The 16983-nt window shown below is 40.9% G+C and overlaps 1 protein-coding gene across 1 annotated transcript in view; it reads left to right on the forward strand.

Annotated features, from left to right (window-relative positions):
* The window catches only part of MRPS27 (mitochondrial ribosomal protein S27), a 102600-nt gene that overhangs the window by 10890 nt on the left and 74727 nt on the right, over window positions 1-16983 (forward strand). Inside the window, exons 3-4 of the mRNA XM_052659069.1 lie at window positions 13545-13615; window positions 15848-15906. Of these exons, the coding sequence (XP_052515029.1) occupies window positions 13545-13615; window positions 15848-15906 (130 nt within the window). The remainder of the gene's footprint in view (window positions 1-13544; window positions 13616-15847; window positions 15907-16983) is intronic.

Genomic DNA, 16983 nt, shown 5'->3' on the forward strand with positions numbered 1-16983 from the left:
TGTAAACAAGAAGCCTCCCTTTTCTCCCACTTCTTGCTCTTTCTCTGTTTAATACCAATATGATCTTGTAGATTGCTTTTTTTCTTTTAATGATTCATTACCATCCTTACCCTTATTTTGTTGGTCAGATTCTCCCGAATTCTCTCACATTTGGCTAATAGAATCCCTTTCAAGCTGACTCCCAGTGTTCCATCTTGTACCTTTCCTGCTGTAACCCTGAAACCAGTCTCAACTAACCCATAAACAATGGGTTTGAATGGGGGTGAAGGGCACCCACCCTCAGCACAAAAATCCTCATATACCTTCTAGTTGTTCCTCCCTATAAGTGGTTTCTTCCAAGCCAAGTTTCTGTCTACGGATTCAACCAACTGTGGATCATGCGTGTAATCCTATAGTTAGTACACGTTTAGTGAAAGAAATTTATGTGTAAGTGAACCTGCACAGTTCAAACCTGTTTTGTTCAAGGGCCAACTAAATTTCTCCAAAGAGCACTGGTTCCTTTTACTAGGGAATGCTATTAGAAACCAAGGTCTATGCACTAGGCATCCCCTTGCTACTGTGGAATTTTTGCTGCTTTGCCCATTTAGTGGACAGAGCTAGGAGAAATATGTATACATACACACGTAAGCATACATGTGTTCTTGTATATATATATATGAGCTTACATGTACATATTTTACAAATGATGAGTTCATTCAGAAACCTCAGTTCATCTCTCTACAGAGTTCTTCCTTGGCTTCCTGTCGTCTGTGTTTGTATCTTCCTTCTATACTGAACACACTGGCTCCCAGCAGGGCCAGTGTTTTAGTGTGGCTGTCACTCTTGGTACTGCCTGTTATCATTTCTGACTTCTACCCAGTGGAAAGTGAAAGTTGCTCAGTCTTGTCTGACTCTTTGCGACCCCATGTACTATACAGTCTATGGAATTCTCCAGTCCAGAATACTGGAGTGGTTAGCTGTTCCCTTCTCCAGGGGATCTTCCCAACCCAGGGATCGAACCCAGGTCTTCCCCGTTGCAGGCAGATTCTTTACCGCTGATCCACCAGGGAAGCCCCTTCCACCCAGTAAGTACCAATAATGCCCTACAGTCATTTTGACAGTCAAAAAAGAAAAAATACCAGTATGTATTCTGAAATGTCCTGAGGGCCTTTTGGTACTCCTTTTGGGAACCACTGTTCTAATGATGAAAGCAACATGGGCTCAGTTAATTATATTGCAAAGCTTATTCTGATGTGGCGTATATGAATTATATGAAAAGTGCTGTGGAAGTACAGAAATGAAGATGAAGAATTTCATAAAAGCTATTATTAACACTTTCCTAGGTATGAAGGGAAAATTAAGAAACAGCCATTATATTTGGTGCTTTGGTATGGATCAGCTCTGTTATTCAGAGACAAACCTAGGAAATATTGTCATGGATTCTTGAGTGAGCAGATGCTCTTTGCCAAAGAATAAGCATAACAGTCTCCAGTGAATATATATCCCACGGAGGTAACTGTCTCCTCTCTGTTAAGATTAATGTACTTAGAAAAGCAGTACACACCAGCCACCATTTACTGAATACTATCCTGCCAGTAATCCTTTCTGTGCATCCCAAGGCCCTATCAAGTCAGAAGTGATTTTTTTCCTCATCCTGTATGTTACAGCACTTTGTACCTTGTGTGACATGGTCAAGACTGTGCACTTGAAGCGAAAATGTCTGGGTGTTTTTCCCATCTCTGCCATCTTTCAGAACCTATGTCTCTTAACTGGGTTCCTGTACCTGTCAATTAGAGATGATGATAATGCCTGCCCCAGATCATACTCTGACATATAGTAGCTGCTGCAGAAATATGTGAAAGGAATAATTTGGGATGTGAAGTGAGATGAGGTTTTGAAACTCAAACTGCTTGGAAGAAAAGAGGCTAAGACAATATTTTCTTCCTACTGTGTAACAGAATATTCTTAAAACTTGCATTCATATGTGGTATTACTGCACGTTTTCCTTAATTTTATTTTTTTAAATTTATTTTTGGCTGTGCTGGGTCTTCCTTGCTGCTTAGGCTTTTCTCTAGTTGCGGCTGGGGGTTGGGGGGAACAGGCGGCACTCTGGTTGGCGGAGCAGGTGCGCAGGCTTCTCATCGTGATGGCTCTTGCTACAGAGCCTGGGCACGAGGGCGCACAGGCTTCAGTAGTCGCGGGTAGGTGGGGCTCCAGGGCTCCAGAGCACAGGCTCAGTAGTTGTGGCGCAGGGGCATAATTGCTCCGCAGCATGTGGGGTCTTCCCGGATCTGGGATTGAACCGTGTGTCCTGCACTGGGCAGGCGGGATTTTTCACCACTGAGCCACCAGGGAAGCTTCCAAATTCTGTATTTGACCCTTCTGGCTGGGATATGGCCCTGAGAATCAGGCGGTACACCTGGGACTGCATTCCCATGATCGGACAGTAGGTGGCAGTGTGGCTCCTCCGGAGACGCCAGAAGCCAGTGGAGCCGGGTGTTCGGGCACTGCCCTTTGGGAAGCGTTTCTTTTAGGACGTGCGCGTAGAGCTGCCTTCGGCATGTGGAGCGCTCTGATTGGGCGCTGTATTCTGGTGCGGGCTCGCTGATTGGGGGAAGGCTCAGGGGGCGATATGAGGCTTTTACTCCGCGCGTCCCCATTGGAGGGCATGGAGTGGGGTGCACTGGATCGCGCTGCCGGGAGCGAAGATGCATGGGTGTGGGTGTGGGGCTTTGGCTTCCCTCATCTTAAGTGATTTTGCTTCCACAAATACTGGTGGAGAAGACCTGGATTCTCTCGAATCGCTGTGCAGCTGCGGTGCCTCTGTTCAGTCTCATTAATGGTTTTGTGTTAGAGCTTTGGGTGAGGGATGGTGGGGATCTGTCCAGCTTCCCATCTGAGAGTAATTTATTATTGCGGAGGTCTAGATTCAAACCAGCAGTGCAGTATACCTATACTGTAGTCTGGAGGCGGGCAGGCCATGAGTGCACGGGTCCTCTGACACCAGAGTCGGAAGGCACCTTTTCTTCACTGCAGTGTGTGTGCCCGGCTTTGTGCTAAGCACTTCACAGGCACTATTCCATGTTACGTTCTCAACAGCCGGCTGAGGCAGCTGCTATTCCCGTAGAGTTGAGGAAGACGAGACCAGATCCTAACATTTGCTTAGGGCTATACATTCTGGAGAAGAGTAGGCAACCAACTCCAGTAGTCTTGCCTGGAGAAACCCATGGACAGAGGAGCCTGGCACGTTACAGTCCATAGGCTCTAACAGAGTCAGAAGTGACTTAAGTGACTTAGTACGCACACGTATACTATTCTTTTATTTTTCTGCTCAGAAATAGATGTCTTAGTGATTGCTGTAGTATTTGCAACTCTGCCTTACTGTCTTCTCTTGCACTGAAGCAGTGGCCCTCTTTTAAAAAATATTTTTTGATTGTAGTATAATATATATTGAAAAGCGCACAAATTGTAATGATGAATTATCACAAAGTGAACAAACTTGTGTAAAAGAACATTCCTACCGCTCCAGAAGCCCTTATTGTGGCTCCCATTCCCTTCTTCAAACCATTATTCTGACTTCTAATGAATGCCATAGGTTATTATTACTTTTAAAAATGTTTTGATAGAAAGTGTAAAACATACAAAGGTAGAGTGAATGGTATAAGGAATCTTCTTTACCCATCACTTTTATGCAACAGTTACCAGCGCATGGCCAGTCTTTACTTCATCTCTGCATCTGCTTATTCCCCCATTCTGATCTTGGATAATTTTGAGACAGATCTCAGACAATATATCATTTTACCCATAAATATTTCAGTACATACCTCTAAAAGATAAGGATATTTTTAATACTGTTATAGCACCTATAGTATTAATAATCATTTAAATATGAAATATCAACTCAGTGTTCAAGTTTCCTTAATACCGATACATTTTTTAATGATTATGCACATAAGGCCCAGGCAATGCCGCTGGTTATGTTTCTCCCCTTGTCTTACCTCTTTTTAAATCTTTTAATGGAAACATGCAGAGGTAGAGAGAATAGTATATAATGAACCCCCATGGTCTGTCACCCAGAATCAATGGTTATCAATTCCCTACCAGTCTTGTTTCATGAAGCCCCTACCACCTCACCAGATTACTTTTTCATAAATTCTTGTTATCTGATCATTTTATACTTATTTTGATATAAAAATAGGTAGGATTTAAAAATATATATATATATAACTATACTATCATACTATTACTAAAAATTAGTAATTCCTTAACATTATTAAATATTTGCTCAATGTTCACATTTCCTCAAATGTCTTATACACTTATGTTTATAGTTTGTTGAAATGGATTTCAGATAAGGTCGATACATTGCAATATGTTGACATGATTTTGATCTATAGGTTTCTCTTCGTTTATTTCTTGAAGAAAATGGGTCTTTTGTAGTTTCCCACATTCTAGATTTGCCGTTTTCATCGTTATGGTAGTATTTAATATGTTCCTTTAGCATTCTTATAAAACTGGCAGTTGAGAGAAAAGCTTGATCAGATTTTTTGTATTTTTGTTTTTTCTTTTGACATGAGTACTTCATAAGAAGTGTCATTTACTGTCATCAGGAGACACACAGCATTTGGTTGTCATGTTAATGTTAAAGGCCATTTGTGAACGTTGCTTAGATCCATTATTTCATTAGAAGCTGCAGAACGTTGCTATTTTATTTCTGTAATTTCGTCCTCATTTATTACCCAGAAAATTTTGTTAAAGAATTTCTTTTCATCAGCAGTTTAGTTATCCTGAGTTATAGCTTGTATGGAAGAGGCAGCTTTGAAAATAATGAATTGACCACTTATCATCCTCCAAAGGTCATCAGTGAGGGTTTTAATTTTTTTTTTAATAGCATGAATTCATGGACTTATGTATTCCAGACATTTTAATCCATTGCAGTTGATATTTTTTATTGAAAGAGCCTTAGGCCCTGGGAGTTCTTGAACTTTGCAACTCAGATCAGAAAATTTCCATTTTAGACTGCTTCTGTACTTTGTCTCTGAAATTTCTTCGTTAGCTGTGCAGATCTACTGGGGAGGTACAGAGGGAAAGTTAGCAGTATCAGCCAGTTAGCAGCTGTTGAATTACAGACTGGGGCTTGCAGTGCATAGGATTCAGGAGAAAATCATGCTGGGGAACTGGGTGGTAGAAGGGCAGGTCTCCTGGGGGAAGTCCCTGGGTTCCATGAGTTTGTTTGTTCACCCTGCCAGGGGCAAGGGCCTAGGTGACTTGAAGTGAATTGGTTCTTGAGCCCTACTGAATTAAATATTTTGTTTCTGATTTTTTTAAGGGATACCTTTTAGTTTTAGTTACTGCCTTTTTGTTTCTGGGTTGTTGTGTCTTTTTTGGCAGGAAGGTGGGGGAGCGAAATTCAGGCTGAAACCAAGCACTGTGACCTTCTCTCACGTTATCTAGACACTTCTCTCATTTGCTGAGGTTTAGTTTTTCTGTGTCATTTCAGCTGTGGAGCTTTTTGGCTTGTTGCCTTAGTTTTTCAAATCCTGCTTTTGGAGCTTGATGGAGATTTTCTGAGGCCTGCTTTCCTGTTCACATATCTGTGACATATATTCATTCACTAGATTTCATAATGACTGTCATTGACAGTTCTAGAGGTGGGTCTGGCCTGTGTACATCATCTTCCCTTAGTCTTAATATATATGTGTACAAAGCTTGTCTTCACATTTTTTCCTTTATTGTTTTACAGCCTCTGGTGACAGACAAATAGAAGAAAATCAAAATATTTATATTCAGAATGGTTCCTAGGTTAATTTTTCATAATTCCTTCTATTATTTCCATACATGGTATTGGTCATCTCTCCCTATTTTTCTTTTTAAATGTGGGAGACAAAAACAGAGTTTCAGCCTGTGTTTTCCAGATCACTTCTTTTAGGAAATAAAATAATGACTTGTACCTAGTTCTTTAAGAATTACATAAATTAGATAAGGTATGCAGATGGTCCTACATCCAGAAGGAGCTTAACATTGACTGAATGGTTAACATTGATGTACAGTTACACAGAAATCATGAAAAACTGAAACCATCTAACGATTTTTCACCTAAATCTCTCAGAGTTCAGTAGAGGATCCATCGTTCCTTCAGAGACCTTCCTCATCACAACTTTGACCCAGAGACTACCCTGCTTGATAAGAGGCTTCTTTCCTAGCACATTGCTACTATAGATTTTGTGATCATTAAAAAGATTATCATTTTCTTTCTCAGAATTTTATATAATTTGAAGCTGTGTTACTTTGATGTATACCAGGTTAAAATTATCTTCCTGGAAAAATGGACTTTTGATCATTATGTAATGACCATCTAACCTGAAAAAGGAAAGCTTTTTACTTTAAATCTGTTATGTCTGATATTAATATAGCTGCACCAGGTTTCTTTTTGGCTACTTTTTTGCCTAGTACATTTTTCATACAGATATTTTTAACTCTTCATGTGTTCATATGATTTATATAGCTGGATTATGTATTTTTAAAGCTGACCTGACAATTGTCATGTTTGTAACTGGAAAGTTTAGTCCATTTACATTGTCATTTTATGATCAGAGGTTTATTTGGATTTATTTCTGCCATATTTTGTGATTTGTCCCATCTTTGTTCTTTTTTTTTCTATCTTCTTTTCAGCTGGTTGTGGAATTTTTGTTTTTTGCATTTTCCCCCCTCCAAAAATTATATCCTCTGTTTCTACTCTTTCAGAATGGTAGACTTTACCATTCTAACTCTGCATCTTTCAGACGATTGCTTCGTAACTTCCAGCAGACATGTTTACCGTAAATTCTAGGGTTAATCACACTCCGCTGTCCTTCAGTCCCGTCACATGGTCCCCAACAATATGTTACTAACATTAAAGTTTTGTCCTTTAAAACAGGTAAACACATAAGACATTATTATTTTAAACAATTTCCCCCAGACCGAATCAATTTTATTTACCTGCCATTCTTTCTAGCATCTCAAGTCTTTTTTTAAAGGATCATTTTCCGTCTTCCAAAAACATGTCTTCTAAAAAGCACAACTTGTAAAAATCTTCTTTAGTGATATTTGTTGCTAATAAATTCAGTTTTTGTTTTAAAATGTCTTGATTTTTCCATTAAACTTAAAAGATAGTTTTGTTAGATATGTAATTCTCTTTTGATTGTATTTACTCCCAGCATGTTATTCTACTGTTTTCTCTTGTTTCTAGTGAGGAAACGCCTGTTGGTGTAGTTGCTTTTCTTTACCTTCTGGCTGCTTCTACGGAGAAGGCAATAGCACCCCACTCCAGTACTCTTGCCTGGAGAATTCCATGGACAGAGGGGCCTGGTAGGCTGCAGTCCACGGGGTCGCGAAGAGTCGGACACGACTGAGCGACTTCACTTTCGCTTTTCACTTTCATGCACTGGAGAAGGAAATGGCACCCCACTCCAGTGTTCTTGCGTGGCGAATCCCAGGGACGGGGGAGCCTGGTGGGCTGCTGTCTGTGGGGGTCGCACAGAGTCGGACACGACTGAAGTGACTTAGCGGCAGCAGCAGGCTACTTTTAAAGTCTTCTTATTAAGTGTAATGTATCATGGTGTGGATTTAATTTTACTTAATTGACTTGAGATTATTTTTGTTTCCTGAATCTGAGAATAGATGATATCTATCAGTTCTAAAAAACACTTAGCTATTAGCTCATCATGTATCAACTCTCCCCATTCTCTTTATTAACAATGTCTTCTGGAAATTGAAGTTAATATGTTTTAGACCTTACTATTCTATTTTCTGGGCTTCCCTGGTAGCCCAGCTTAAAGAATCTGCTTGCAATGCAGGAGACCCCAGTTCGATTTCTGGGTCAGGAAGATCCCCTGGAGAAAGGATAGGCTACCCACTTTAGTATTCATGGGCTTCCCTGGTGCTCATATGGTAAAGAAGCTGCCTGTAATGTAGGAGACCTAGGTTGGGAAGATCCCCTGGAGGAGGGCATGGCAACCCACTCCAGTATTCTTGCCTGGAGAATCCCCATGGACAGCGGAGCCTGGCGGGCTGCAGTCCGTGGGGTCACAAATCAGACACAACTGAGTGACTGACTATAAGCACAGCGCATTCTATTTTCTATATCTCTTAATGCCCTTTTTATACTTTTTGTTTTTATTAATCTCTGCTGCAGTCTTCTGTCTTGTAATTCCTTTTAGATCTTTCAGGTTGGTAATTCTCACCTTACTTGTATCTAATCTCCTCTTTAACTTACTGAATTTCTTTTTTACAACTTTGTCAACATGTTATTTACATAGACTATACCACACACACTCAAAGTGTGCATTTTGACCAGCTTTGACATATGTGTGTGTGTGTCTGTCCATGAGCTCATCACTGGTCAAGATGAGCAGCATGCCTGTCGCCCAGCCCCACATTCTCTCCTCCTCCTTTGTAGCCCTTTCCTGCTCTTCCTGCCCACCTTCCCAGGAAACCGCTGGGATTGTTTGTTATCATAGATTAGTATGTATTTTCTATAATTTTATGTAGTAAAATCAACTCTTTAAACCACCTAAACCGCAGTTCTCAAGTTGGTGTCTCTCGTGTGGCATGGGAAGTGTGGATTAGGGCCTGAGAGGTGTGAGGGCTGACTGCGTGGCCTAGAATCCTCAGGGGACGGCATCCTCGCTCTTTCCCTTTGCAGGGTCCGTTACTTTCCAGTTCACCTTCTCTGCAGGTGTAACCCTAGGCAGCCCAGGCTTTACCCAATGATCTGTGAAACAGCTTCCCACCTTACAAAGGCCTTGGTTCTGTCCCGTGCCCTGAAAGTCACTGAAACCACAGCTCTGTGTCACTGGGGCCTGCAGGTGCTCTCAGATGACTGCTACCCTCAGTAGTCCCTTAAACACACAAGGTTTGTGCTTCCGTCTTGCCTTTAGCCTCTGATGATTAGATCTATCTACTTGAAAGCTCAGTTATATATTTGACAGCTTTTTCTAACATTTTATTTAGATGTTTTATTTTTATAGTAGGGAGAATTTTTTAAAGCTGTTCAGTCCACCTTATTGCTAAGATGGAATTCAGTTTAATACCATCTTCAAACTTAGCAGCAACATCTGAGACTTGTCTTGTGTTCCCTCCATGGTAGTTCTCAAACTAACTTACTCAAGTGCTTGCCAGGCTACCTCACAATCTCCTGGGGCTTTGTTTAAAAATTTGGGTTTTCATGGTCTCACCTCAAATCTATGGAATTAGAGTCACCTTCTGGGTGTGAAGCCTAGGAATCTGACATTTTAAAGTCTTAAAGCCTCTCAGGGTTTCAAATCCTTAACCAGGATTATACTTCGAATAGTGTGGGGGTCCTCAATAAAATCCTTTATGTCCTTAGACTATCAGTGAGTTTTTTTCTTCAAACAAAAAGAACAGTTTTATACTAACATAAATTTCATTTTCTGGACATATTTCCACATTGTCTATACAGCTAGCTTTAAGCTTTGTTAAATGAAGGATTCAAATTTCAGACCCATTTTCCTTTAGAGTCTTTGTTGACCTCAACTGTCCACTGCAGTGTGTATTCTTGAGGAGCTGAGTGACAGGCAAGAAGGCATCTTCTTTGGCACATCCCTTTGAATAAAACCTGGGCATCTGCTGGCCCCTCGCTGAACTGTGGCGTGTGGCTGTGACTGTCGTGCCCACAGTCCAGAAGCCTGTGGCGCTGCCCCGCTGCAGGCCGCAGCTGCCCGGCTTCTGTGACCATCCCTGCTCCGTGCGGTTTTCTGCTCCATCCATCACACACTGCTATCGTGAGAGGTGATTGGTGCATATTATATTTAGCAGTAAACCTTTCTCTGACTTACAGCATGTGGATATTATTCATCAGGTGCTGGCTCTACAGCTGTTGCCTTTTTTGAGGCCCCAGTTGATTTCACTTGACTGAAGATATCTTGGTGTAAAAGATTAAAGTGGAATCGGACTCTACACTACAGAAGCCAACTCAGTCCAAGTGTTCAGGTGCATACTGTGCATTATATGAAACCCACGAAGAAATGGAGGTCATTTTAATTCGGCCAGTAGATCCAAATCTTGCATTTTTTTGGTTAAAATTTAAATTTTGAGTAAAGAGAGTTTATTCTTTATATTGTCTATCATCTCAACATAAGAGCCTTGATTATGAAGAGATCATAGAGGTTTGGTGTCTTGGGTATGCTGCTTAATGTCATTCTGTGAAGAGTTAGATTTAATAATATTAATTTGCCTTAGTGTGAAGAGGTTTTAGAGACTTCTTTGTATGTGTGTATTTGTGTTTTGAAATTTTTAAATCACGTGGTATCAACCCCTTTAAGATAGTCATAAGAAAAATTAGTAACTTTACATCATATCAGGTTTTAGTGGTTTTGCAGAGTTCCTTTCCCCTAATAGCTAGAGTCATTGAGAGCATTACCCCAGGGAAAGAAAAGAGAAAAATATTGGTTAAGTGCACAGCAGTAGGTCTTCAACAAATTCTTAGCAAGTGATTCCCTGTTGCCTTTTTGCTTAATGTTAATTTCTTTCACCAGGGAGGAAAAAAAATACTTGGAACTCCAAGTTTGAGAGTTGACTCGTGAACAGCATAGGTTTGAACTGTGCAGGTTCACTTACACGTGGATTGTTTTTAGTACAGCTTTACACGATGCAGCTGGGTGAATCCTCAGATGCAGAGAGCCAGCGGTGGGCCTTGAGCATCTGCACGTTTTGGTACCTGCAGTGGGAACTGAAACCAGTCCATGAGGGCACCAAGGGATAACTACTTCTTTCTTCTTCCTCTCTTTCTTTCCTCCCTTTCTTACTGCCTTGCTTTATTCCTTTTATTTACTTAGATATATTGAGTGCCTTTTATAGAATTCTTGCAGGAACTGAGAATATGTCAGTGAATTATAAGTCCTAGCCTTCATGGTTTTTACTTCTAAGTATAAAAGAAAAAAAACAAACAAAACAACAACAGCAGCAGCAAACATAGACCAGTGTGTGGGGGCGTTTGTAGATCATAGAAAACATTCTGGATTTTATTTTATTATTCTGTTTTAGTATTCATTTGTTTGGCTGTGACAGGCACTTGGAATCTTTTTGGTTGCTGCATGTGGGATCTTTAGTTGCAGCTTGTAAACTCTTAGTTGCAGCACGTGGGATCTATTTCCCTGACCAGGGATTGAACCCAGGCTGCCTCCACCGGCAGCGTGGACTCTTAGCCTCTGGACCACCAGGGAAGCCCCTCTGGATTTTATTCCAAGTGTGATAGGAAACTGTTGGCTGGCTGAGACAAGAAAATAACTATTTCTTTCAAGAGGCTCAGTCAGACTGCCATGTGGAGATGAGGTTGTAGGTGTGCGGACAGTGGTTAAGGTGACTGGTCAGGAGGTGAGAGGTTAGCTGCGGAAATGGAGAAACTCGTAACTTTCCGATCTGACACTTATATGGTTTGCTGGTACGTGGTTACAGAGTATGAAAAAAAATGGAATCAGCAGTGATGCCTTAGTTTTTGGCCTGAGTAAGCCAGTTAACATGCGGCCATTTACTGAGATGGGAAAGGCTTGGAGGAAAGCAGGTTTGGAGTGGAAGGTTGGAGAATTAAGAAGACAAGCAATGTTAAGACACCACACGGAAATGTCACCTATGCAGTTGGAAGTGAAAGTCTGGAGTTACAGGCAGAAGTCAGGGTAGGCATATACGTGTGCAGTCAGTGGTCGGTGGATGATGATTGAAGTTTGGGGAGGGAGAGAGTGCGATACCCAGGGAGCGAGCAGATGGTGTAGCGTCTGCTCCTCAGGGCACGTCAGCATCAGGAAGTCAAGAGGAGGAGATCCTGTAAAGGAACCCGAGGAAGAGAAAGAGAACGTGTCCTGAAGGATAGAATGGTCACCTGTTGTTAGAAAGGTCAGGGAAGGTGAGGATGAGAATTAACCACTGGATTTAACAAAGTGGAGGTGGACTTTGGTGTCAGTAGAGTAAGGAAACCAAAATCTGATTTGAGTGGGTTCAAGAGAGGATGGAACTAGGGAAGTGGTGACAGTTATATTGGGGAAGACTCCTTGGCAGCAGAGCAGAGAAGTAGCTGGAGAGAGATGGGAGGAGGTCACAGGGAATTTTTGCCGTTTTTGGTTTTTGTTTGTTTAATGAACTACATCCTTTGTTTCAGTCGGTCAGTCGGTTCAGTCGGTCAGTCGGTTCAGTCGCTTAGTCATGTCCGACTATTTGCGACCCCATGAATCGCAGCACGCCAGGCCTCCCTGTCCATCACCAACTCCCGGAGTTCACTCAGACTCACGTCCCTCGAGTCAGGGATGCCATCCAGCCATCTCATCCTCTGTCGTCCCTTTCTCCTCCTGCCCCCAATCCCTCCCAGCATCAGAGTCTTTTCCAATGAGTCAGCTCCTCGCATGAGGTGGCCGAAGTACTGGAGTTTCAGCTTTAGCATCATTCCTTCCAAAGAAATCCCAGGGCTGATCTCCTTCAGAATGGACTGGTTGGATCTCCTCGCAGTCCAAGGGACTCTCAAGAGTCTTCTCCAACACCACAGTTCAAAAGCATCATTCTTCGGCTCTCAGCTTTCTTCACAGTCCAACTCTCACATCCATACATGACCACTGGAAAAACCATAGCCTTGACTAGACGGACCTTTGTTGGCAAAGTAATGTCTATGCTTTCGAATATGCTATCTAGGTTGGTCATAACTTTTCCAAAGAGTAAGTGTCTTTTAATTTCATGGCTGCAGTCACCAAAGTGGAGGCAGAGTCTATAGACACAGATGCTCGAAGCCTGGTAGGCCTGATAGCATAGGGTTCCCATGATTGCTTCTGTTTTATACTTAGGGAAATAAGACACAAACCGTGAGCTGAGGGTGAGAGGAGAAGGGGAAGGAGCACACACACTGTTAAGTTCTAGAAGCTGCGAGAAGGCATGAAATAATTATTTTGGAGAGTATGTTGCCTGTTATTCTAGACCTTTTTGGACTCTGGGATAACAGTGTAATCTCAGGAATACCGAGTATGTGTATGGATGTGCTGGTGAAAGGAACCAGAATAGGAATAGCTGAGGCTGAAAATCACTCATTGTAGCCAGAGTGTCTTGCCGTCTGATTTGTCCAGGGGATGTGTAAAAGTCATTTCATACATTCTGGCTGAAAACATTTTTGAACAGCTAATATCAGTTTATTTATCTGGTTCAAAATGCAGAAGGAACAAATGTGTAAGCATTGAAGAATCTCCTTTTCTTGGCCACTACAGTCTAATTCCTTTCCCTGGAGTCTGTCAATAATAACACTTTCTTGTATCTTCTTCCAGAGATATTTTACAGGTCCATTTTGAAAAAGCTAAATCTATGCTGGGGTTTTTAAAGCAATCCTTTCTCCAATCAAGTAAATACTTAAAAAAAAATTATACTAATATTTCTCTATTCTCTTCAATTTACTAAGAATAATTTTTAAAAAGAGCATCCCTTTTAATACTGACTTCATAATGTTGACAGCCATCTGGCAGGAGCTGCGTCTGTTAGATTTTTCTTTAGAAATATGTATAGTTAACAAGGTTCTTTTTGTTTCTTTGTCTTCACAGCTGATCTAGCATCTTTGATGGATAAAACGTATGAGAGAAAGCTGCCTGTTAGTTCTTTAACAATATCACGGGTAAGAAAACTTACTTACATTTTCAAGGAAGGAGAAAGAAAGCAAGAAAGACTATTTATATAGATGAGGCTGTGTAAATAAAGACCATCTTTTATAGGAAATATTTTTCCAGAGTATCATATGTTTTTATAATTACTAATAGATATTTTATGATGAAGTAGTAAATTTCTTTGACAGGAACAAAAGGTAATAAATTTACCAGACTCTGATGTCAGTGATCAGTGTTGTTTATCTAACTTAATTTTTCCAGGATATGATATGATACCATCATTTTTTTCAAAGTTGATATACTTTTCAAAGTGGTAGTATTCACTTGTTAATATTGGAAGTAAATTTGGTAATTGAGAAAGTCTGTAAAAGACTTTAATTTTAGGCTGCTACAGAGCATTAGATGGGAGAATGATCTTAGACTAGGAATCAAGAATAGAAATTGATCCATTGACCATTACTGACGAGCTTCTATGCCAGCTGTCGTACTGGTTTCTTAACATTATCCCACTATTCTCATAGCAGCCATATAAGATAAGCATTGTTATCTCCATTTTGCATGTAAGGCTCAGAATGATGACTTTCCCAGTTTTACATGGTTCATAGGTGGAAAAATTGGGCTTTAAACCCAGATCTCTGTGGCATCAGAGTTCTTTTCTGTTGCCTCCCAGAAATAGACCTGATCTTGTCTTCATGAATTTCCTTTGTGACATTGGGCAACTGGGCCCTCTCTCAATTTGCTCATTCAGTATGGAGACAGTAGTATCTTCCTCACAAGGCTTATGTGATGCTAAACTGAGATCTAAGTTGTGAAAACTATTTCTAGAAATTAATGACACCATAAAATTGAAAAGATTGTTAAATCCATGAGAGGAAAAAAAAAGAAACCATCATCCCTTTTAGTCTCAGTGCTTTTTTCTGCTCTTTGATACTTTCCTTTTAGTGGGCAAACTGTTTAGCTTGATCATAACCTAGTAATTTTCATATTGGAGAGAAGCTGAAAGACCACTGGTTCATCCCTTGTATGATGGATAAAATCTCTGTAGCTGTAATGCCTGCCGTTTGTTTAGGCTGCACTTCAGAGTGTGAAGAGCGTTCACGTAAGAGCTTTCACATACATTTTCTCGTTGGAGCTTCACACTCTTCAGTGCAGGAGCCTTTATTCTGTGTATGCAGATGAGCAGCTAAGTTCCAGAGACTCTGTCATCTGTTTATGCCACACAGCATGCAATCAGGAGAGCTAGTTTTCAATCTCGGGTCCTGTGTTTGAACCATATTTTATCTGCCCCTTAATAAGATTTCTAAATCAAATCTATTAAGTCCTCCAAAGAGGACTCAGAAGTCTCCCCTCTTTACTCTGCCCTCCATCCTCCTGAAGTCTTAACTTTATTCACTATATCCATTATTTCCTACTTCATCCTTTTTGCCCCTGAGTCTTTAGAGTAGAATTCATCCCCAGGCTTCCCTGGTGGCTCAGGCAGTAAAGCGTCTGCTTGCAATGCAGGAGACCTGGGTTCGATCCCTGGGTTGGGAAGATCCCCTGGAGAAGGAAATGGCACCCCACTCCAGTACTCTTGCCTGGAAAACCCCAAGGATGGAGGAGCCCGGTAGGCTGTAGTCCATGGGGTCGCAAAGAGTCGGACTCGACTGAGCGACTTCACTTCACTTCACTTCATCCCCAGAAGAGTCTTTTCTGTTTCTCAGATTTAGAGTTAAGGAGCACACTGGGGTATTTTGTGGGTCAAAAGGAGGCTGGGTTGGTAGACAGTAACAAGTTGACTGGTCTGTAGCAGAACCAAATCAGATAGGAAAAATGGGTATAAGCCCAAGTTCTCTAAATTTAGATTTTCCTCTTTTGGGTCATGTTTTTTCAGCCATTAGAGTCTTCATCTTCTGAACTATTGTGTTCCATGTATTTGGAGCTTGGAAAACATAAAGTATCAGGATTTAAAGATAAAATACAGTGACTAATTATAGAGTAAGAGGAGCCCTTTCTTGTTTGGAGCGGGGTTTGTGTTTAGTTTTCAAGGTTTTTCTAACCAAGGGTGTTCTACATATAGAAAAAGAGAGGCCACTGTAGATTCTTTGCTGGTAGTAGGATAAAGTGGTATGAAGGGTGGAGCCACACTACGTGAACCCTGTCCTAATAAAACGACTGGTTTATCTTTAAGGTCAGTATGTGACTTAGGCTCAATATATGACATAATTTGTATTCAACCAAAGGTTTCTTTTTCCATCTTTCAGTTTGTGGACAACATTTCATCTCGAGAAGAGATAGACCATGCAGAGTATTACCTTTACAAGTAAGTTTTTCATTTCATTTGACTGTATATTCTCATTTCACATCCCTTTTTAATAACGAAAGTTCATAAGTACTGTATATAATTTTCAGTATCTTGCTTTTAAAGTTTGTGCTTTGGCGATCTTTCCATATCGGTATGCAGAGAGCCTCGTCATTTATTTTTTATAACTGCATCATATTCCATACTGTGAATATGTCACATTATTTATTTTTGGCTGTGCTTGGTCTTCACTGCTGTGTGTAGGCTTTCTTTAGTTGTGGTGAGTGAGGGCTGCTCTTTATTCTGGTATGCAGGCTTCTCGCTGTGATGACTTCTCTTGTTGTGGAGCACGGGCTCTAGGCATGCGGGCTTCAGTAATTGCAGCAGGTGGGCTCCGAAGCTGTGGCTTGTGGGCCCTAGAGTGTGCAGGCTCTGCTGATTGTGGTGCACGGGCTTTGTTGCTCTGAGGCATGTGGAATTTTCCTGGACAGAATTGAACTCGTAACCTCTACACTGGAGCTGGCTTCTTATCCACCGTACCACCAGGGAAGTCCTGAGTATGTTATTTAAACCAGTTCCCTACTGTAGGGACTTTGTGTTGTTTTTACTTTTTGTATGATGTACAACACAGCCATTAATAATTCTTACGTAAGTAATTTTTCACAGAGTTCTCATAGTATATATATTTAATATATATATGTAGATGTAATGATACATATACATTGACATACATACATATTTAGTTTCAATAACTTTTGCCAAAGCTTGCCCAATAGAGGTATTTTCATACTACTGAATTTTTGTTACTGATAGGAGAAAAAAATATGTCTTTCTCTCCCTTTTTTATTTAGCTGGAAATATACTTTTTAAGCCCCATTCAGCACCGATTTTCTTTGTTTTTTTTTTTTTTTTAATTTTAAACTTTATTTTATATTGGGCTATAGCTGATGAACAGCGTTGTGATAGTTTCAGGTGAACAGCAGAGGGACTCAGCCGTACATGTACATTTATCCATTCTACCCCAAACCCCCTTCCCATCCGGGCTGCCACATAGCACTGAGCAGCGTTCCATGAGCTGTACAGTTTATCCTTGTTGGG

This window comes from Budorcas taxicolor, chromosome 20 (genome assembly GCF_023091745.1).
Source record: "Budorcas taxicolor isolate Tak-1 chromosome 20, Takin1.1, whole genome shotgun sequence".
NCBI lineage: Eukaryota > Metazoa > Chordata > Mammalia > Artiodactyla > Bovidae > Budorcas > Budorcas taxicolor.